At 47.5% G+C, this 21,603-nt stretch overlaps 3 protein-coding genes, 1 long non-coding RNA gene and 2 other non-coding genes across 6 annotated transcripts; 1 reads left to right on the top strand and 5 right to left on the bottom strand.

Moving 5' to 3' along the window:
- Positions 1 to 2,372: 2,372 nt before the first annotated feature.
- LOC128504170 (small nucleolar RNA SNORA17) lies at positions 2,373 to 2,506 on the bottom strand. The gene has a single exon (XR_008355403.1). It is a non-coding gene; the product is annotated as a small nucleolar RNA SNORA17 (small nucleolar RNA).
- A 271-nt stretch (positions 2,507 to 2,777) lies between these two features.
- Positions 2,778 to 2,912, bottom strand: LOC128504172 (small nucleolar RNA SNORA17). The gene has a single exon (XR_008355405.1). It is a non-coding gene; the product is annotated as a small nucleolar RNA SNORA17 (small nucleolar RNA).
- A 2,030-nt stretch (positions 2,913 to 4,942) lies between these two features.
- Positions 4,943 to 7,089, bottom strand: MRPS2 (mitochondrial ribosomal protein S2). Its single transcript, XM_053472426.1, has 4 exons — positions 6,999 to 7,089; positions 6,328 to 6,459; positions 5,682 to 5,811; positions 4,943 to 5,539 (listed from the first exon to the last, which is right to left on the bottom strand). The coding sequence occupies exons 1-4, from the start codon at positions 7,033 to 7,035 to the stop codon at positions 4,996 to 4,998; spliced, it is 843 nt and encodes a 280-aa protein (XP_053328401.1). The 5' UTR covers positions 7,036 to 7,089; the 3' UTR covers positions 4,943 to 4,995.
- Positions 7,090 to 7,944: 855 nt separating this feature from the next.
- PIERCE1 (piercer of microtubule wall 1) lies at positions 7,945 to 9,095 on the top strand. Its single transcript, XM_053472427.1, has 3 exons — positions 7,945 to 8,128; positions 8,542 to 8,620; positions 8,710 to 9,095. The coding sequence occupies exons 1-3, from the start codon at positions 8,007 to 8,009 to the stop codon at positions 8,890 to 8,892; spliced, it is 384 nt and encodes a 127-aa protein (XP_053328402.1). The 5' UTR covers positions 7,945 to 8,006; the 3' UTR covers positions 8,893 to 9,095.
- Positions 9,096 to 10,922: 1,827 nt separating this feature from the next.
- LOC128502589 (uncharacterized) lies at positions 10,923 to 13,130 on the bottom strand. Its single transcript, XR_008355152.1, has 3 exons — positions 12,619 to 13,130; positions 12,062 to 12,138; positions 10,923 to 11,136 (listed from the first exon to the last, which is right to left on the bottom strand). It is a non-coding gene; the product is annotated as an uncharacterized LOC128502589 (long non-coding RNA).
- Positions 13,131 to 15,820: 2,690 nt separating this feature from the next.
- Positions 15,821 to 20,276, bottom strand: PPP1R26 (protein phosphatase 1 regulatory subunit 26). Its single transcript, XM_053473203.1, has 2 exons — positions 20,115 to 20,276; positions 15,821 to 19,369 (listed from the first exon to the last, which is right to left on the bottom strand). The coding sequence occupies exon 2, from the start codon at positions 19,313 to 19,315 to the stop codon at positions 15,893 to 15,895; it is 3,423 nt and encodes a 1,140-aa protein (XP_053329178.1). The 5' UTR covers positions 19,316 to 19,369; positions 20,115 to 20,276; the 3' UTR covers positions 15,821 to 15,892.
- Positions 20,277 to 21,603: the final 1,327 nt, after the last annotated feature.

A 21,603-nucleotide genomic window follows, 5' to 3' on the forward strand; every position in this document is an offset into this window, starting at 1 on the left:
AAGCGGTAGGTACGGGGCAAATCATAGGTTGTCTGGGGGCATTGATGGGGCACGGACCCCTGTAAATGGACTGTATACCCCTTATCGCTATACCGTTCTTCAACGCGGTCTCTCCTGTCGCAGCGTCTGCTTTGTAACAAGCCAAAAGCTTTTAGTTTTAAGCGTTTTGGTAAATATCAAAAATTGGTCAATACGTGTCTGCCCTCTTGTGGCTAAAGGTGAGAACTACAAGCTCCACGCAAAGATCTTCGGAGATCACTTCATAAATCGTACCTTCCAGACATGTGGGCATCCCTTACGCCTGGAACAAAGGAGCCTTCATCTTGAAGATAGAGGTGGTTTCTTTACTGCACTTACATCGTGGAAGACGCCGCCATCTGCGGTCGTTCTGGCCAATTTAACCAATATAGTTAACGAAAACAAAAAACTTGATTTTCTAGATATAAAATGCCTGCACATAAAAGTAGATAAGGGAACGCAGATCCAGAGAGTGCGACTTGGGGCCGAGAAAGATTATTTTTCTTGGTGGTGGTGGGGGGGGTTTTGGCCCTCAATTAATGGGTTTGTGGAATGGGGGAACTTGCGTTACCCGGAACCCAGATCGCCTTCATGATCCCGCTACTCGGGCGATCGGTTTGCGCCGTGGTTTTAGGCACAATTTAGAAAGAATGGAGCCGGAAGACAGGAAGAGAATCCACACAAAAATACTTCAGATCCAGAGTTTTATTAAATGTTACACAATGTATTTTTATTATATTCTTTTGCATTCAAACGACTCACCGTGCAAACAGCAGAACAAAGACATCGTACGGGACAGGAGCGTGCGTTACTGCGGCCTGATTCACCCCAAAAATGCCCTCACCTCCAAATCAATGGATTTAACTGAGCGTATCTACGCTGACTGACTCTTGTGGCCCTAAACCCAGGGGAATCGGGGTGCAGAACCTTAAAGGGACCGTTTGATGTCTCAGAAGAAGAATTAAGTACCTGAGTGAGCAGTAAAAAGGGGACACCACGTAGATTTAAAGGGACCTCAGCAATCACACGCGTTCGTTTCTATGAGTGTCCCTTTAAAAAAGCAGCAACTAACCTCACGCTCGGCAGCCGATAACACTACAACCCCCACAATCCTTTTAACAAATCCTATTTTAACAGGACCGGTTTAGGATCTAATCTATAACCCAATACCTAATTAGAGAAGTAGTTCTCTTCCGTACATCTTGGCAGAAACTGCAGTTAAATGGCCTCCATTCTACACTTTACTTGCTCTCCCCCCCCCCCCCCCCATAAGCAGGTCCACTCAGTCCCGGCGTCTGCCTCCTACACATCCCCCCCCCCCATTGGCAGATCTTGGCTTCAACGGCCCTTTCCCAAACCCCGAGCCGTCTGTGGCTATGCGTTGGCGCGGCACGCGGTGAAAGACCCGCCGCCGGAGGTCTGTTAGGAATTCTCCGAGCGCAGAGCTTCCATTAGCCGGCGTCTTTTGCCAATTAACGGCTTCATTCTCCAGCCGGCAGCGAGCGCTCGGCTAATCACACCTTTGGCCCCCGATAACGCCGTTTAATGAGGAAATTTCCGAGGGTTTAGGAACAGACGGACTTTGTCAGGCGATTAATCTTCGCAGGAAGCTGACACAATTCGGGCTGTCGGACAAACGCAGAACGGCTTCACCGCAATGCCGTGCGGCCCCCAGGGGCCCAAGAATACAGGGAACGATACAAAAAGGCACTTTAACTATCATTAGACCCCTTCTGTGCTTTCTATACGCCCGTCGCAGAACATTAACCCGCAAAACCATTTCTACCCCTCAGACCAGAAGAAATTATACGTCGCTGTGTCCTGCCAGGAAGGGCTAACGGCCGCCCCCCTTACTTAATACATAAACGGCATTTTATTCACGCCGTTAGGAGCCGATTGCCTAAACGAGTTTAGAAGAGCAGCAGTAACGCACGTTCTTTGCACAAAGTCCTGTTATACCTCGGCACGTCCAGACAAAACCCGGAAGCTTCTTTTGCAGAATACTCACCAAGTTTCTTTACGCCTCTGGTCCCAACCTACAGAATATAGAGAGCCGGATTTAGTCCACATGCGGAGTTAATGCAAATGTCTACAATTATAATGGTAATTTTTCCATATGCATGTTTAAATTTCTCCCTTCTACCACTTCTTCTGGGAGGCTGTTCCTCTTAACTACCACCCTGTAAAGTAAAGCTTCTTTCCATTCCATCTAATTCTACAACCCTCTAGTTTAAGATTCTGGCCTCTTGTTTGAACATTTCTTCTCCTGCCCCTTTATAAAAACGCTTTATGTATTAAAAAGGTTTCTAACCACTCTCAGAACACTCAGCCTTCCATAGTTGAGCATACGACACGTTGTATGACTGGTAATCATTCCAGGTGCTCATTGGCTGGAGCACAGAGCGTAGACGCAGTCATGATACTCTATGCCACCTAATGACACAAACGCGACATCATCAGTCGCATCTGTAACGCCTCTAGGGGCAAATGCAACATGCGCGAGGAGGAACGTCTCATACCTGGAGCAGAGTCTGACGCGTTCCGCACTCCTCCGGTGAATTCCTAAGAACAAAAAGAAGAAAAAAAACCTCAAAAATCATATTTATGGAAAACAAAAGCGTTGCTAAACTCATCGTCCCGACCCAAATTTACATTTCAGAGTAAAGAGATATTTTTGGTAGTTTTGGGAAATCAGCTCTAACGCTTTCCATCAGCAGTTACTGAGCATCATCCCTACATATAAAGAGGGGTTTTCATCGCCTGTCTGGCCGATAACCATTCTTAATGCCCACGGGGTACGGGGCACAGAGCGTAGACACAGCCACAATTCTCTTTGCCACCTAATGACACAAGCAGGACACCGCAGACCAGCTTGTAACGCCTCTAGGGGCAACATTAGCACCATCAGTACCCCCAACACAGTATTATATGGGGCTGTCTGGGGACTGACACCCCTTACACTTAAAGGGTTAAAAAATATTTTTTAAAAAAATATTGATTAATAAAAGACATGTAGACCCCCCTTGGACCCCCCTAATACTTACATGAATAGCCCTCTGCCCCCCCCCCCCACCTACAGCTGGAGCTGCTGCAGCCCCCGACCTCTCCGATCAGCCTGCAGAGAAAGAAGAGAGCCTCGTGTTCCAGGCGGGGCCTTTTAAACAGCTGCCTACGGAGAGCCTGCGAGGTCAAACATCACGCAACTGCAATAATACAGCGCACCACCAGATGGCGCTCCATACCATTACAACTAAGCATAAGAACCCATGGATGGGGGAAGCCATGAGAGCCAATGGTGATTTATTAGATGATGGGGACCGCTCTCCCTGGCTGGGGAGTTGAAGGCTGAGGTGACCGGCTTCCAACATTCAGCTTCGGGGTTTCATGGAACCTCTGTGATGGTGAGTCCTGCTCTTACTGCATTACGATCACTGCTGCCCTGCATGATGCATTTTTATAAGCATCTCCATCGCTCTAAGGCAGCAGAACTTCCCAACTCTGCTCTATAAAGGAGATTAATAGCTTTCCGGATCCCAACTGCACAGGTGGACCCAAAGATCACTCAAGCTTTGCCAGATCCACCAGCACTGACTTTGTCACCGTGACAAAGTTTCAATGTTTTTGAAAGACTTATTTTAATTGGCTACAAACACACAGCTGAACAATAAATCCATGCGAAAGTGATTCATAATTACATTCATACACATTCATTTCACCTGCAAAATAAATCACTTACCTTCAGGAGAAGCTGCAGATCCAAAAACGGCAACAGAACATCCTCTCTCTGCGGTCCTCGGTGGCTACAAAATCTTCTATTTATCCCTCGCTGAGCCAGCGCAAGAGCTCACAGCACGTAGATCACGTATCAGATGTGTCATCCTGCCACATATCCTGCAGGGCAAAAAAACTGGGGTGGGGAAAGGGACGGAATAAATCTAAACGGAACTCTCAGGTACCGTGTGTATATATGATGGCTGACCTTTAAGTAAACCAGAAGGGAAGATTTGATCTCCCTGACATCACACTGGCCTAAGGATGATATCATCAAGCTTCTCCTGCCAGAGAGCCTGTTATGTATAAAAACCCCTGGATATTCCCACTTTAGTGAATACACATAGAAAATGTAAACCCTGGAAAAAAAAAACACTTGCTGCTCGCCTTAGTGGGGGTGCGAATTCACTGCCTGCCCCTCTGTGTCCAGGAGTACCCTACTGTTCAACAGTTTGGGGTCACTTTGGGGTCAGAAATCCAGCACAGACGGGGTTAATATTGTAAATGATTATTGTAGCTGGAAACGGCTGATTTTTAATGAAATATCTTCATAGGCGCTCATCACTCTTTATCACTCCTGTGTTCCAATGGCCCTTTATCACTCCCATCACTCCTGTGTTCCAACGGCCCTTTATCACTCCCATCACTCCTGTGTTCCAACGGCCCTTTATCACTCCCATCACTCCTGTGTTCCAACGGCCCTTTATCACTCCCATCACTCCTGTGTTCCAACGGCCCTTTATCACTCCCATCACTCCTGTGCTCCAATGGCCCTTTATCACTCCCATCACTCCTGTGTTCCAACGGCCCTTTATCACTCCCATCACTCCTGTGTTCCAATGGCCCTTTATCACTCACATCACTCCTGTGTTCCAACGGCCCTTTATCACTCCCATCACTCCTGTGTTCCAATGGCCCTTTATCACTCCCATCGCTCCTGTGTAATTATGTTACAGCCACAGTGACCCCAAACTCTTGAACCATACCAAACATGGTGGTATTTGAAGGGATGAAGATCCTGCACACTCACACACTAGGCAGTTAAAAGGTTTCAGTACGGGGATCAATATCCAAAACATTCCCGACCTCTTAAAGGCTACAACCATGTAAAGAGGGCAAAGACCGTGGTTGTTAAATGCATTCAAAACACCCAGACAAGAAAAGTGTATTTATTAAGGGGGCAAAAAACATTACAAAGAGGGGACGCTACGCCTCAGTGATTTTGTTTTGGAGTCCGTACAAAACCTCCATTTGTTTTCTTTTGTCCTTGGCCCTGTTGATGGTCATTTTGAAGAGCCGGCAGTACAGTTCCACGGAGGAGGGCGAGTCGTCGTTCCCGGGGATGGGGTAAGTAATCAGACCGGGGTTACAATTGGTATCCACGATCCCGACGGTGGGGATGTTCATTTTCGCCGCATCTCGGATAGCCACGTGCTGCTCGAACACGTTGTTAAGGCTGCTGAGGAAGACGATCAGGTCTGGCATTCTCACCCCTGCCCCATACTGGACAGGGGCGTTGGTGAGCAGACCGCCCTGCCAGTATCGAACGTGCGCGTATTCCCCGCACTCCTTGGCCGTGCACTCCACCAGGTGGATGAACTGGCGGCTGCGGGTCACGAACAGAATGATCCCCTTGCGGTAGGCAACGTGCGCGGTGACGTTAAGGGCCAGCTGGAGATGACTCATTGTCTGGTCCAGGTCTATGATATCCTGCTCCAAACGACACCCAAAGATGTAGGGTTCCATCAACCTGGCGTCAAAGACATTTCGCAAAACTTTATTATTCCATTGAATAAAACAATACTTACAACGAAATATAGACTTCAAGAGATCCCACCCATATAACCTGAACGCCCGCAGCACTTGGCGTGGTCCCTACACGGGTTACATACCTGTGGCGGCATCCTTTCTTATGTCCTAAGTGCACACGGGCGTCAAATAACTCCTTAAGGGAAAACAGCTCCTTTATATTGAAGAAATCCGGGTGCTTCAGGGGTTCGGAAAGAAGTTTCTCACTGATATCTGAAAGCCAGGAGAGGTTGTCAAAACGCGTGCCACGGTCCGCCACCCCCATCACTATTCTGGAATATTCCACTAATGCCCTCCTCTGCCCTCTTCCCATTTTAGATGGGTTTTTTGCCCTCAGTCACAGACTCGAGGATTCTCAGCCTAGTGCCTTCTTGCCTCTCCTCATCTAAATTACATCTTGAGCTCTTTCTTGAGTGAACGTCTCGATATCATCCACTCACTGCTGCACTTTTCTACGTCTTGGACCGCAATAGTCTACGCCTTTATGCCTCTTCTCAATCCTGCCCATTTTCACTACTTCCATCACCCCGATTCCTATCTATCCTTTCATTCTTTCTTTTCTGCCCCGACGACCCACGCGTTTCGCTTTGTGATTTGATCCTAACGTAGAAATGTTTCAGCAGATTACCTGCACACCGTGGAGATGTTGTAAAGATGATCTCTACGCTGTTAACCCTTTACTAAGCGCCAGACGGCACACCGCGCGTCAGGATAATACAATAATCTTACCGTTAACGGCAGGCGGTTGGCTTGACACAGCTGCGGCGGCGGCCGGGACCGTCACGTACCGGCGGCTACAATGCTTCGTGCAGTAAAACGTCCCTGAGGACTGGAGGCCGATACTCCCCAGCCTTGGTAACGCTGCAAGCAAAATGTTTTAGAAACGGTATCAAATTAACTTTAACTAAATTGACGCAAACTGTCCTTTTTTAATGTTATGGTAGCTGTGGCGACCAGTGTCACAAACCCCCATCCATACGCGACAAGTAGAATCTCTGATCGTCACAGGAGCTGACGTTCCACGACGGCTACCGAAATATCTACTGACTACTAAGTCCCTATAATAGACTAATGCATTCCACCCTTTAGTTGCCAGAAGGCTGTGGGGATGAGGGTATTGCTCTTTGACACTTAAAGTGTTAATGTCACCTCCTTGTAGTTTAGTGACATCACTAAATAAACGTAACACCCCAGGCTGGGTAGCCCATTCACATATTAAATGCATTCCATCCTTTCATTGGCAGAAGGATGGGTGGGTCATAGTGCTCTCCCCCTGTTACTCAAAGGGTTAATTTCTTGTGGTTAGTGTGGTAAGACCCTAATAAATGCACGGAGTGCCCCCTGTGCGACCCCTTTACATCATAAAGCATTGCGGAGATGCGCTGCCCGGTGACACCCACCTGTCCGCAGCAGCGAAGGCACTGCAGAGGCAGCCATGCTTGCTGCTGCCTGGAGAAGGTCAGGATCCGCAGCACTTCCGGCCTCCTGTTCACTTCCTTTTACACAGTGAGCCTGGCTGCATGTACCAGCGCCATCTGCTGGGCCACCGGGAGTACTGCATATACGCGTTAAATCCCCTACATATCAGACATACCATGTACAGTGTATACATTATGTCTGTAATAGAATCTTTCCATTACTATTGTTATTATTATTTTTACTAAAATTATTATTATTATAAATTAATTAATAAAGATTTTAATAGATGAGGAAGAAATAGTCGAGGAGATCAAATAATTATAATAATACTAATATTTAAATTATTATTATTATTGTTATTACTAAAATTATTATAAAATAATTAATAAAAACTAATTTTTTTTTTATTATTTATAAGGAAACAGTCATCAATTAAAATGTATTAATGTTATTATTTACTTATATTATTGAAAATAATATATAATAATATTAAAATAATTTTGATACAGTCAGTCTGATTATATATATATATATAATCAGACTGACTGTATCAAAATTATTTTAATATTATTATATATTATTTTCAATAATATAAGTATAATTAATATATATATATATATATATATACCGTATATATATTAAGTAACAAGGACTATGCCATATCATTAATTGGAAGGGTATCTGTGAGGTCCAAACTGCTTCAGATTCCTTTTCACAGCATCAGTTTTATAAAATGCCTTTTTTTCTTTACTAAAGAGAACTAAACCCTTAAAAAGCTTTTATTCTGTTAACACCGACTGTCTTATCACGTAACCGTCCCTTTAAGATCCAGTTTCGGTGAAGCAAACTCTGCTACTTTGTTGCCACCCAGTGGTTTCCTAGTAACAGTATCTGAGCAACTGGTTGTTAACAACAGACTTGCTGGTCTCCCAGCGACCGGAGGCTGACTCTCAGGGACACGCAGGATCCCCTCTCCTTCCAGAGACAAAATGTCTAAAGATCTGAGTCCCGAGACTGAAAACGCCTTCCCGAAAACAAGCGATTTCTACAGAGTGAGCAAAGACCTCCCGGCCAAGTTCATTCACCCGGAGACCTGGAGGCGCGGATACAGGTACGTCCCCCGTCATTAAGTGTATTAAGTATTGTGGCAGTGAAGCATGTTCAGCACGGGGTGGCCCTCAGGTGGGATGACTGGACAGCCCCGTATAATCCTCAGTACATGTCTCCTGCTTACGGGGTAATCTGCTCACCCCGGGTTTAATATGTGGTTCTGTGGCTTTAAAAAGCAGGTATTGTACAGCGCTACGGAATGTTATGGCGCTATATAAAATAATGATGATATTGCATGGTGTTATATGTCGATGCTCAGCCGGACTGTACCAAATCTAAGCGGGTGGCTAGTTCTTCTTGCGAGCCGAGGGGGGCGTCCAAATCGGACCTTCGTATTATTCTAAATGGTGGGGCATAGGGGTCCTTGTCCGGTTATCATTAGTGATGCAACAAAGTCTCTCCAATTGGTTCTAGGCCCAAAGTCGACAATCCGCTCTACCGAACAACCAATCAGACGTATGGAAGGAGGCCACCGACGGTCCACGAAATGCCGGTAATGGACAATTGGCTTCTCATTCTAATGAAAATGATTTCATGTTATTCCAATGAAAAAAATAACGTTTTTCTTTTTTTTATTTTCAGACCACTTTTAACGGTTTGTCGGATAAATTCTCGCAAGTAGCGTCAAAGTGCGGAATGTACAGGAACCACGGACTGAACACGAGTCTGGAGAAGAGCTTCGTGACGGGGCCCGACAACCATATCACCGCTCACGACACGATGAACTTCCACCGCAGCTACAACGTCAGCGGACCTTCTGAATGAGTAGTAGATCCTGCCCCGACTCCCAAACGAGCTGACTCAGGAGGTCCAAAAACGCGCAGCGCCGGTTATTTGACACAATATATCCCGGAACGCTCAAAGACTTAACCCCAGAACCAGCATAATGTAAACGTTACTTTACGGCTTTATGGGGAGATTGTGAGTCGACGTTCTTCCTGATTATCAAACACGTTTTCTAAAATGTTCGAGTTTCGCTTTCTTCTCATTTCGGGAAAATGAGGGACAGAAAGTAGAAAATAATAAGAAGTGAATTCCATTGGCAGCGTGGGACGTCGTTACAGAACCGCCGGAGAATTCGGAGCGTGGGGTGGAATAAATACATATTAATCAGTATTAGGAGACAAGAGGGGTATTCATGTGAGAGGCGGGCAGGACGGGGCAGATCGGGATTTGAGGAAGATGGTTTATATTATTTCCACCGCTGCTCTAGGTGGGGATTCCTTTAATTCTATTATATTGTGTTTAACTGCATGCGAGCCACGGACCTGTTTGCAGTAATAACCCCCCCCCCACCAGCGCTGTATACAGTAATATACCCCTAGCGCTGTATACAGTGATATAACCCCCCAGCGCTGTATACAGTAATATAACCCCCAGTACTGTATACAGTAATATAACCCCCAGCGCTGTATACAGTAATATAACCCCCAGTACTGTATACAGTAATATAACCCCCCAGCGCTGTATACAGTAATATAACCCCCCAGCGCTGTATACAGTAATATAACCCCCAGCACTGTATACAGTAATATAACCCCCCAGCGCTGTATACAGTAATAACCCCCCCCCACCAGCGCTGTATACAGTAATATACCCCTAGCGCTGTATACAGTAATATAACCCCCAGTACTGTATACAGTAATATACCCCTAGCGCTGTATACAGTAATATAACCCCCAGCGCTGTATACAGTAATATAACCCCCCAGCGCTGTATACAGTAATGTAACCCCTAGCGCTGTATACAGCAATATAACCCCCCAGCGCTGTATACAGTAATATACCCCTAGTGCTGTATACAGTAATATAACCCCCCAGTGCTGTATACAATAATAACCCCCAGCGCTGTATACAGTGATATAACCCCCAGCGCTGTATACAGTAATATAACCCCAGCACTGTATACAGTAATACAACCCACCAGCGCTGTATACAGTAATATAACCCCCAGCGCTGTATACAGTAATATAACCCCCAGCACTGTATACAGTAATACAACCCCCAGTGCTGTATACAGTAATAACCCCCAGCGCTGTATACAGTAATATAACCCCCCAGCACTGTATACAGTAATATAACCCCCAGCGCTGTATACAGTAATATAACCCCCAGTAATATAACCCCCAGCACTGTATACAGTAATAACCCCCAGCACAGGTATAACTTCCCACTAAGAACAGTCCGAATTAAGTGTATATTGAAGGATCAGTGGATATTCATATAAGAATATTCTATGTAGTATACTTCTACTAATTCAGCAAGATATTTTGATATATTTTTTAAAAACCTTACTTTTTTTTTTTAAACATATGTCCTAAATCACATATAATATCCAAGACTTTACATACTGACGATTAGGTAAGAAACACAGTCAGGACTAAATAACTGAATGCAGTGAACTTTATTAAATGACTTAAATTCACGTTTTTAACAGTGAAACAGTAAAACGTTACATGTTAACCCCTGGGTGGGAGGCTGCAGTGGTCTTTGTCAGCGAGCCCCCCTAAAACACCGTCTCTCCGTCCAAGGAAAGTGGGCCCTGCGCCCATTATTAACAAACCTGAACAAAACCGGTGTAACTTCCGCTCCTTGTTTGTGTTCACAAGGGCCACATATTAAGAAAAGAAAATTCCGCAACATAAACCAAAAGGAAGCGTAACTCTCTATAGCGCCGACGGCCAGTAATTACTCTCAGTAAAAGCTCTCATTACTGACCGTCGGCGCTATAGAGTTACAATTCCATTTACGCCGTAATATTACTGACCGTCGGCGCTAGAGTTATAGCACCGACAGTCAGTACTATTACGGCGTAAATGAAAGCGTAACTGCGTTATTGTGACCGCCAGGGTCTCCTCCCTGGACCCATTAAACAGCCGGCGTCTTATTCTGCACCGGCTCCTGTCACGGGCAATAAACAGGTTAAACCAAAACTCAAACTCGAAGGTCTGTCCCTCCACTCCTGGAAGTGTAACCGCCGGCGGTGTGTCCAGACTTGGTTACCTTTGCTCTGGAAGAGAAGACGGCGGGGAAAGTCTTATTTCTGGTTCAGGGCTGCAAATGCCTTTATTTGTAGCGAGACGCCCTTTAAAAACTATGAACCCCCCCCCTTTATTATGTTGGTTGGGATATTACATCATAATTATCTCAAGGGTGACTCTCTTTGCACAAAGAAAATCCAACAGAGACGGGACGAGGGCAGCTCCCGGTTTAACACACTCGGATATGTGGCTCTATCGGGAAAAGTCTTGGCTGGCGATGGCGGAGCTGTGGCATGGGTGACACAATGAGCACGCCAAGGCCACTGATGATGTCATATCCCTGCGCTCAGCACTGAAGCCATGCGCACCACGATGGAACACAGGAATTAAGAAAGGTAAGTGGTGGGAGAAAATAGGGAGATATTGGCCCTTCACAATATATGGCTGATTAGTTAAAAACACAACTCTCCCTTTATTCAAAATACCCCCCCCAGGAAAAAATCATTTTAAGGGGTTAATAATTTTTGGTTATAAACATATTGGAACAGTAATAAAGAGGAACTGTCACATGTGTAGCGCCGTAGAATCAATAATAATTCCATGGTTCCTCCAACAGAATGTTTGTTCTTACAAACAAAGCTCTTTTGCCCCGAGGTATCTGTGATAATAGCGTTACGGGGGGACCTGCGCGGCTGGAAACAATCTCTAGCGCTAGAGGCTCCTGCGCCGTCCGCTAAAGCAATGCGGGGAGTGAACAGGAAGTAGCTTACAACTTCCTGTTCGGGCTGTCGGTGATATTCTGATTCAGTCGTTGCCGAGGGATCATGGGCAATAAAGGAAAATTTGCATGAAACCCCCAAATACCTGATAGAGCTGAAAACTATAATTTTTAAATCATCCGAAGATGTGACATTTCCTCCTTAAAAACTCTGAATTGACCGTGTAACGCCTCACCTCGACAGCTAGCACACAACCTGCGTTCAATCTCTCTGACGCTGCCCTACAGCGCTCTTCCTCCGTGACGTCCCGTCCTAAAGGGAAAAAACGCCAAGATTCTTAAAAATACCGCTATCCGAGAAATCTATACATTCTCTCGTGGTATTTGCCCCGACGTATCAGGTGCTAAAAGCCGGACATCTTTGTTGGTGGGGTGACTGGGGGCATCTGGCAGCTTGTTGAATCAGAATGCGGGATATGATATTATATCCCACCACTTCCTTATAATAGATCGTTAGGAGTGATCTGACCTGCCTGCAACAGTGGGACAGCACCTCAAAATCCAGACTATACCATGGAAAACAGACACTTGGCGGTATACCTAACGATCGAAGCCACCCCCCCAGCGTGTTTTATATACTCTGGGCAGCGATGCTGGGCCCTGCTCCACCCTGACTGGCTACCGGCACGGACCGATAGCAGTCGAGGCCAGCGGCTTACGGAAAATGCGACGGGTACACGGCGACGACTCCTGCGCGGTTATGGGTGATTTCGCATTCTCTCTCACTAGGTACCTTTTTGGCCGCTTTGCGAGCTCGCAGCCCAAACTGGCTACAGATCTGCGTGCAGGACAGCGCTATGTAAGTCTGCACCGCCATCCCCGTTTGGATTGTTGTACTAAAGCTGAAAGACAGAGACATGGAGTCAGTAAAGTGTATTTATACGATCGTCACGGAAACCCAGAGGCAATTCGCATCAAAAGTTAAGTTTTTACGTTTAATTTTTAATTTATTTTATTCAACAATTCCCCGCTCAGGCAACTCAGCCTAGGGGCTCGTCACTCCCCCTTACCCATACTCTCATTCACTCGCTCTCTCTTAATGTCCAAAGCTCCATTTCTTCTTGTTCTTCTGTCTTCACCTCGGAAACAGCTCCAGTAACAAAAAGGGGCGGAGCCACTGCGCAACACAAGGCATAGCCTCTCCCACTTGCTCTTCCAATCAGGGGAGAGGGTGTGTGCAGAGGCTCCGCCCCTTTGCAGAAGCACCTGGCTAAGGGAGCGGACACAGAGAAAAAGCGGACAAGGACAGAAGAAGAGGCAAGAGAAGAAGCGGAGCTGCGGAAAAGGAGACGAGGACACGGAAGCGGCCGGCGGAGAAGCTATGGAGACAGAGAGCGTGAACGAGGGTCTGAAAGTAACAAAAGTGTTTTTAATCCCCCCTCCCCAATAGGGTCGTCTTATATTCAGGACTCTTCTTTTTCTTCTTTTATTAAGATCCATAGTTCATAGCGTTTGAAAATATAGAGGGAGGAAAAAAAATAAGGAGGCAGTTGAATTATACAAGGAAGCAGAAAGAGTCTCGATAGTTTATTAGGCAGACACTAGGCAAACAATCGTCTTTTTTTTTTTAAATCTCTTCAATAACAAACATCTGGGGGGGAAAAAGTTATAACAACTGGCGATGCACAGCATAGTCAGTACATATATATGTATATATACATACATCATAAATTACAGGCCTTCCGAGTCCCACAACCTGTTGCGTGCCCCCCCGCGGGGACATCCGAGATAAAAGATCCTCAAAACAATTTACAAATTTAGCTGGAAGGGGAGGAAAAAGCCAAACCAAGAAAACATTTGGTGAATCGGCTTTTATTTACAAATTCGTTTTCAAAAGAAAGGCAAAAAAAGCGACTTAAAAAACCCCTGGTTACCAAAGTTACGAGAGCAGAGTCTATTAGATCCGCGTGAAGAACAGTAGCCGAGTTATCAAAACGTCAACCCCCCCCCCCGCCCCCCAAGGAGGGACACGTCCGGCAGGCCCTCTGGGGGCCACTAACTTGCTATCAATCTTTGGTTCCCACAAATAAAAGTGGCCCCAAGTCCTCGAGAGCCAGGCTCGGAAAGCCCAGGTACAAGTGCCTTTGATAAAATGTTCGAGGCTCTCCAACCACCGCGTGGGGTATCAGCCCAAAGCGGACACAGAGACCACTGAGGCTTCTTAAAGGGGAAGTCCCACCGTATTTTGTTTTCTTGTAGGTGACAGAAGGGTACCTAGCGTCAGGTGTGATGGGCCGTGTTGTGATCTCCGGAGGGATTTTGGGTGGAGAGAACGAGCTTCTCCGATAGCTAGGCGTGTAACTTGCGTGTAACCGAAGGATGGTAAAGTACGGTGGGAGCTCCCCTTTAAATAGAAGATCAGCTTATATTTCACAATTGACAAATCTCGCTGACTGAACACAACTGTAAAGGCTGGCTGGGGGTCTCGCTGTTTGGTGAATGTTCTTCGTTTAGTGCATTAAAACGGGTTATTATCCCCTGAAGGACAATGGGTTGTCCTTAAACCCATTAAAAACAAAGCACAGTACATGTATATTCTTTGTCTTGAAGGGGTTAAAATGCTCTGTGAGGTCATCACAAAACTCAACTTTATCAAAAACAAGAAGATGCATTTAAAATCAGTGCAAACAGGCTGGGGAAGAGAGCGCGCGTGCGCAAAAGTGAAACCGAAGCCTTCGTCCCCCGCACCTAAAGTTATGGAATGTTCCTTCTGTACTGGGTATATAAAATAAACCGCTTCCTGGCAGGCATCTCGCTACACCGTGCGATTGTTTATCAGCCGGCCGCAAACAAGGTGCTTTGGGACTAGTTATTACCATAGAGGCTCTGGGGAGACGCCGGCCGTGACCGGGGGATCTGCACACGCGTTTAAGTCTGCTGGACACATGTGAAGCACGAGCATTGTGTATGTCACACAGTCAACAATATATTTATTTACTTAGAATTAAAGTAAATGGGAAGATAGAGGCTCAAAGCCGAGGACTTGGTGGCCAGGAGGCTTAAACGTCTTCTGGCCTCCAAGTGGCCAACTTCGAGCCTCTACCTCCTGCGCACATTTCTATTTAATTCCACGGACTGTACCGGCGTGAAGTCTCTAAGTTAATGATCTACTTTAAGTTTAATGGCCTGTGCGGGAAAACCGAAGTAAACAACTTGGTCCGTCCAGAACTCCCTCCTCGATCCTTTTCAGACTCTCCTTTTGGGATAATTATCCAAAACTCATCATCTGAAGGCTTACCAAAGCGTGCAGTACTGTGAGAAAAAACCTTATTCGTGGGTAAATTAAACAGGTCCGGCTTTACCTTAACCCTACGTTACCCTGGCGCTGGTGGACTTTTAACTCTTTACGTGACAGAGCTACTGCCAAGTTGATAAACAGGCGCACCTGTCCGGATGTTGAAATTTACCATCTCTGCTCGGTGAAAGCACTATGATAAGTGATGGGTTAGTGCGAGCGTGCGCCTCACAAACAGGCTGATGCTTCTACGGCAACATAAGTTACAGGGGGAAAGCTGCAGTTGCTTTTCTGTGGAGGAAGAGCTGTTTTTTTTTTTTTTGCTTTAAATCAGGGGGCGGCCAACAAACAGCTCAAGGTGCAACAGGCAGAACCCCACGGGCTACAACAGGCTAAGGATGATAGGATTTGGGGTCTCTGTGCCCAATAGGGATGTCCCTTATCTAAATTGCCGTAAGCACTGCTTAGTTTACAAACACCAGAAGTAGGATTCCTGTAACGGAGTGTAACTTAAACGTCACAATAATAGCTACAGGAACCGAGTGCCGACATGGATAAATGTAAATTTGGGTTTTAAAAACAGTAAATGAACCCCCGTATCGCTTCTAAACATAACAGTACGACAGAGCGTTCATAAATGAATAAAATCCTGCGTTACACGGAGCCCAATGAAAAGGTTGATTTCTAGCGTCTGGCCTTTTTCTCTTTTTTTCCTTCATTCCATTTAAATGATTACTGTACAGCTACAAAAAAAAGTGTCAAAATAAGGTACTTACAGACTCCCTTTAGAACCTCTGCTTTCCTTCACATTTCTACCAGAGCCTGTCTCTAAGGCTGTCTCATCTGCACTCCTCGCTCTGCTGTCGCTTCCTAAAACATCCCTCGCTGCGGTTTTGGTGCCGGGGGGCACTAACGCTGCTGCCTGCCTCATGACTTGCTCTCTGATTTCTGCCCCTTCGCGTTGTTGAAGGGGCAACTCAGCTGCATAAGGGGCTGCACGGGGGGCTACCTGACTACGACAGTACTGCATGCCCATTAGATTAAGGCCGGACTCGTACGGCGCTGGACTACTAAACGGAAGGCACGGCCTAGAGTTTTCTTTACATACTTGGGTTGTAAGCAGGTACAGACCGGGGCAGACCAATGGACTTTTAGGGGAAAGATCGGGGGCCTGGACAACCTTGGGCTTTTGTAAAAGAAGTCCTTTTTTTGGAAGGGGGTGGCAGCTTGTCTGCTTTGGAATCATATGCTGTCCCAATTTCTGAAGCCCACCCGTTAACCTGGACGGGCTGGAGTTATCGACATTTAAAACAAGCTGCTTATCGTTTCCTGAAATGTACTTAAGACCGGCGACGAAGTTCCCTGAAAGCGGCAAGTGAGATTTCCCTTGCGCGCCGTTCATTTCAGTCTTGATCACCACGGCCGGTAGAGTCTGCACGCATCTCTCGCTTGGCATAGCGACATTGCCGGCAGAGACTGAACATTCCTGCTTGACTAGTAGACAGTCGTTCCTGCGCGCCGGGCTGGCACCCTTCACTAGATCACCAGGGCGGTGGGACTGCTGAGCAGCCGGCAAAATGTTTTGCTTAGAATCATTTAACGCGGGCACCATGGACGGCGGCAGAGAGGACATCAAAGAGCCGGTGATTTCCGCGCCTGGCTGAAGCGCCGTCTTCGTCACCGCATTGCCTGCGACCGCTTGTTCCTCCACCGCAGATACGCTAAGACTTTGGTCGGAAACGCCAGCCAACTTTTGCGCGGCGGAAAGCTCTGCGGACTCCCTGGCTCTTTCCGCCAGAAACTTTCTAATTTCTTGCTCTATGCTGTCGTCGCTGTCCACGGAGCTGCTGTCCCGAGCTTCGGACTTGGAAAGAGCCGTGCCGCTTCTGTCCGAGGCACCCGCCGGTTCAGGATGGCAAACAGCGCCGCCGGAAGAGGAGAACAAATGGTTCCCGGCCTCCTTATCTTCCTTAGCCCTTATATTACCCTTCGCCCTTCTTGCAGAAGCGTCTCTTGCAGCGCTAGAATTCATAAGGCAGCTTTTGATAACAGGAGATCTAACGCCGTAACAATCCTTCTCCTCGAAGCCAAAGGACTCTAAAGGCTTCGCTGCAGAGTCCCCAAACCGTACCCTTTTCTGAGACGGAGATCTGGTATCTTTCACTCTTTTCTTACATTTCTTCTTTGACTTCAGTAGATCTTTTATCGCAGTGTCTAGATCTTCATCGCTGTCCAGAGAACTGCTCTCGTCCCCGCTGTATTCACCCTTGGTTCGGAAATGTACTTTTCCAGATACCCTGCTGAAGGCTGGCGGAGACTCCGGACTTCTTATCACGTTCCCAACACTAAGCCCGGCAGATTCCCGAGCTTCTGGTGGACGCGATAATTTAGGCCTCTGAAACACATAAGCCGCTGTCCTCATACAGCTGTCCTGCACGGTCTTGGACGTTAGCTGGTGCTTTGTCACGTCTGACCGGTTATCGACGTTGGACGATGTCTTTTCCAGTACGTTGACTTTGGCCGTCGGGCCTTGCTTGTTTTCCGCAAGCTTTCTTTTACGTGACAGGGACAGCTTATTTTTGGAAGCAGTCGACTGGTTGCCTTGTTCCGGCCTAGCGCCTGTTGAAGAAGAAGGTGATGATGATGATGATGATGATGATGTCTGTTTCATAGAAGCCGCCGCCGCCAAGGCACCTTCAGCTTCAGCTTTACGAGCCAAAAATGTCCTTATCTCTTGTTCTATGCTGTCGTCGCTGTCCACAGAGCTGTCACTTTCCGGCTCACGCCGAGAGCAGGGATTTTCAGAGTAAACTGTGAAAGTGCTTTCTGGTTGGGAAGGCAAAATTGTCTTAGAAATGTCCAGTATCGCTTCCGCACACATCAGCTCGGTGGCCGTCTCCGCCCTGCAAGTCGCATGAATGGCGGTTTCACATTGCGCGGCCCGGTCGTCCACCTTTTTATTGGCGATTTTATTGACGTCTGCTACATCTTGGAATGTTGCCGTCTGGGCATTCTGCGGTTTTCTTTTTATTTCTTCGTTTACGCGGTCATCGGGAGCCACGCTCTTGTCCGGACCGTACATTAAAGCGGTGTCGGGTACAGCGCTCCCCTTGTCAGCAGGGACACCGAGAGCAGCTTTCAAATTACTTTCCAGTCTGCTTTTCTCGAGCTGATAAAGCTGAATGGCTTCCTCGATACCATCGTCGCTGCTAGAATCTGAGAGGTCTTCGTTCATCCTCTGAGCAGCTGCTTGAGCCTGTGATTTTTTATTTTCACTCGGCTTCAGTACACCGGCCTTGGACTGAACCCTATTAATGGCGCCCGTCTTGATACATTTAGACTGCGAGCCGACGCTCTCCGGGACCTTTTTCCCGACGGGCTCCCGTGCCTTGGGGGCTGCTTTCTCAGGTGCCTTAGTAGACTTTAACTTCGGTTTGGCCTGCGTTTCTCCCTGAGCGGTTTTCTTACATGTTCCCGTCTCGTTGCCGCCGCTCTGCTGCTTCTTGTCGTGCAGAAATTGCTCGATCTCGTCTCTGATGCTCTGCTCGAAAGAGTCATCGCTGCTCACGCTGTCAGGCGAAGGACTTCTAGGCTTATGTTGAGGCTTGAACCTCTCCAAGAGGCTGTTATTGGGTTCAGTCTTAACGGGGCAAACATTCGGAGCGGTTCTCCTCTCCTGGTCTTTTTGAGAACTTTTCGGACTTTCGGAAGGAATGGAACTTGTATCCGCTGTATGGGTTAACGGGTCGAGGGTGCTTTTCTTCTTCAGGTACTCCTGGATAGCTTCTTCAATGTCTCTGTCCACAGAATCGTCGCTATCCGAATCGAGCAGAAGAGGGCCGCACCCCGAGCTCTCCTCTTTGTTATCCTTGAACTGAGCGGGTACGACCAACGTGGCCGCCTCTCTAGTATGCCCTTTAAACGCGGCGCCGGCGCTTTTCAGTCCTCTCTCGACGTAAATCTCCCCCTTTCTGTTCTTCTGCATAATACACTCATATTCGCCGGTCACATCAAGAGAAGGTCCATCACTCTGGAGGTTACTGATAATGTCCTGAACCTGCGCGGTCACGGAAGTTCCCGAGATCTCCTCCTCGGATTCAGAGAAGCATACGGGGAGTCTACCAGCCGCGGCGTCTGCGAACGTTGTCCATTTCGTTTTGAAAGCAACCAGAGGAGGGACGTTGACAAGAAACATTCTAGCAGAAGACGCGGGGTGGTCAAAGCGAACAGACCAGGACGCGCTCACATCCTAAAGGGGGAGGAAAAAAAATAAAAATCAATAAATAACAAGGTTCACATTGCAAAGCAGAAAAAAAACATCTCACCGATCCGCAGCGGTAATAAAGCATTACAGATGTCTGAGCACCTGGATTTCAACAAAAGACTAGACAGAACGAGAGCGATCCGACGTCCTCTATATTTACGGTAGTAGGTCTAGTGTTGTCGTAATTAGGTTTAAAATAAGCTCAGCGCGTTCTCCGCGATGGGCATCACCTGCAGAGCAAAGCGCGGCTCAACCATGAGCCGCGCAGGTGAGCCGGTCAGTCCGTCAAGAGTCCAACTCACGCTTTAGTGAATAAGGACCGCTGAGGAGGCAATAAGATCGAGGCCGAGCCTCAGGAGCACCTGTACTCCATCGCCCGCCAGATCCGTCCCTCAGTCCATTGTCACGCTGTCCCTGCCGGTCGCTATGCCTCCAGCCCAGCCTCCGCCACCTGCTTGATCTGCTCCCAGCCCTGCTCTCCCTGCTTGCGGCGCAGCTTCCCTCCTGCTGGATCTGTCCCTTCCCCCCCTCCTCCGGGCCTGCTCTCCCTGCCTGGCCTACTTCCTCCCCCTCCTGGCCTTGCAGCCTGGCCGCACACCGCCGCAGCCTCCTCCTCCTGCCTCAGTGCATCCAGAGAGGAGGGGGCAGCACCCTGCTAACAGCGGCCTAAGCACTCAGCTCATCCCCGCCCTAGCAGCAGCACCCCCGGGGGCCGTCGCCGCTCTCTCACCTGCTGTACAGGCCCAGTTCACGGACAGCTCGGGGACGGCGGCCTAACAGCCAGAGCTCCATGCCTGTCCGCTGTTGGAAGCCTCAGGCCGGGTGAACACACGGGCACCGGGAAGCGAGCTCACTCCCACCGCGGCAGCCGCTCAGCTCCACACACAACACAAACGCGCGAACCACAGCCACGGGAGCGAGCACGGCGGGCCTGGGGACGCGCAGACACAACGTCACGCACGCCGGCGCAGCCTCTGTTGCTAGGGCAACACCAAGCTCCCTGCAGGCCTTATATAATGTAAACAAACCCTATAAAACAGCCAGCCAATAAAATGCTGTAAAAACGGCATAATTAGTTTGTGTTTATTAAATACAAAAAATAAAAGGCACAATATGCGCTTTACTGCAACTGCATGGCGGTATTCTGCCCCTATGCATTTGACCCCCCCCATGCATAAACTCCCATTGATTTCATACAAGCTTACATTGTGCGGGGTAAATCTCCAGCACGGGGATAAAATTTGCCCCAACTAGAACTTTTACTTTTGTAATAACAATCACTCTGTGTGAATAAAATATGGCGTCACAGCGATGACATCATAACACTTCCTCTCATAAACCGCATAAAAATTCCGGCCACGCTCCTCAATCACAAGCACCGGGCTCGATACAGAATCAGTAGAGATACCTGTGCCTGCATACCTGGCAAGTGGACACCGTTCAACTCGACTAGCCCCTCTTTCAACCCCCAAATCCCTGATGCCCGTCTTTCCTCCCCTGATGCCCCTCTTTTCTAGGAGCTCAGAATGTTTGCTGGGTATGAGGGTATTGCAGGGATCTAAACATACCTGTGAACCTTTTAAATGAGCTGACGCTGAAATAGTAAACCTAATCGTCACGAATATACGTAGTGACCCTCCAAATGTGCCCCATGGAAATTATTTAAATATACACTTTTTCACCTACATTCAGGCAGGGAGAGCAAACGGACCAACTGGGAGTCTTATATATATATATATGATCACAGCGGGGGAGAATAGGAAGGAATCAGCCCCAAATTGTGTGATCCGGAGAATCTGCCTATTGGGGCAAAAACCCTCAGACTCAGGGGCAAACCCCAGCCCTAAACGCCGCAATAATCCGGGCAATATTTAATGCGGGGCAAAGGGGGCATCTGCTCTGTTCTCGGGCTCAAGGCAGGTGTCGTTGGCCCCCCTCCAATGATGCCAGAAATTAAGGTTTGTGCACATGCCAACGGGGGCCACCCGACTACCAATTCCTTCTCGCTCACCGCCAAGGAAGGATCGACCTTTCTGGAGCATTTACAATTGGGCTAAGGGTGGCCCTCAGGGGCCGATACAAAAATGGGTTAATAATTTAAATGCACTATTCTTAGTCATATAAATACCTATAAGCAGGACACAAAGTCACATTAAATAGTCTTATTAAATCCCCTCCACCTGGCCATTTAAAACAAGCGCAGTATGTGTAAAATGTAA

Source organism: Spea bombifrons, chromosome 8 (assembly GCF_027358695.1).
Source record: "Spea bombifrons isolate aSpeBom1 chromosome 8, aSpeBom1.2.pri, whole genome shotgun sequence".
In the NCBI taxonomy this organism is placed as follows: domain Eukaryota; kingdom Metazoa; phylum Chordata; class Amphibia; order Anura; family Pelobatidae; genus Spea; species Spea bombifrons.

Excerpts from the sequence above, each read along its gene's own strand:
- PIERCE1 (XM_053472427.1), top strand. The coding sequence starts at position 8,007 with ATGTCTAAAGATCTGAGTCCCGAGACTGAAAACGCCTTCCCGAAAACA. Across the intron at positions 8,129-8,541 it reads ACCTGGAGGCGCGGATACAG|GCCCAAAGTCGACAATCCGC; the intron begins GTACGTCCCCCG and ends AATTGGTTCTAG. Across the intron at positions 8,621-8,709 it reads CGACGGTCCACGAAATGCCG|ACCACTTTTAACGGTTTGTC; the intron begins GTAATGGACAAT and ends TTTTATTTTCAG.
- PPP1R26 (XM_053473203.1), bottom strand. The coding sequence starts at position 19,315 with ATGTTTCTTGTCAACGTCCCTCCTCTGGTTGCTTTCAAAACGAAATGG.
- MRPS2 (XM_053472426.1), bottom strand. The coding sequence starts at position 7,035 with ATGGCTGCCTCTGCAGTGCCTTCGCTGCTGCGGACAG. Across the intron at positions 5,812-6,327 it reads CCAACCGCCTGCCGTTAACG|ATATCAGTGAGAAACTTCTT; the intron begins GTAAGATTATTG and ends CCTGGCTTTCAG. Across the intron at positions 5,540-5,681 it reads AAGAAAGGATGCCGCCACAG|GTTGATGGAACCCTACATCT; the intron begins GTATGTAACCCG and ends CTTTGACGCCAG.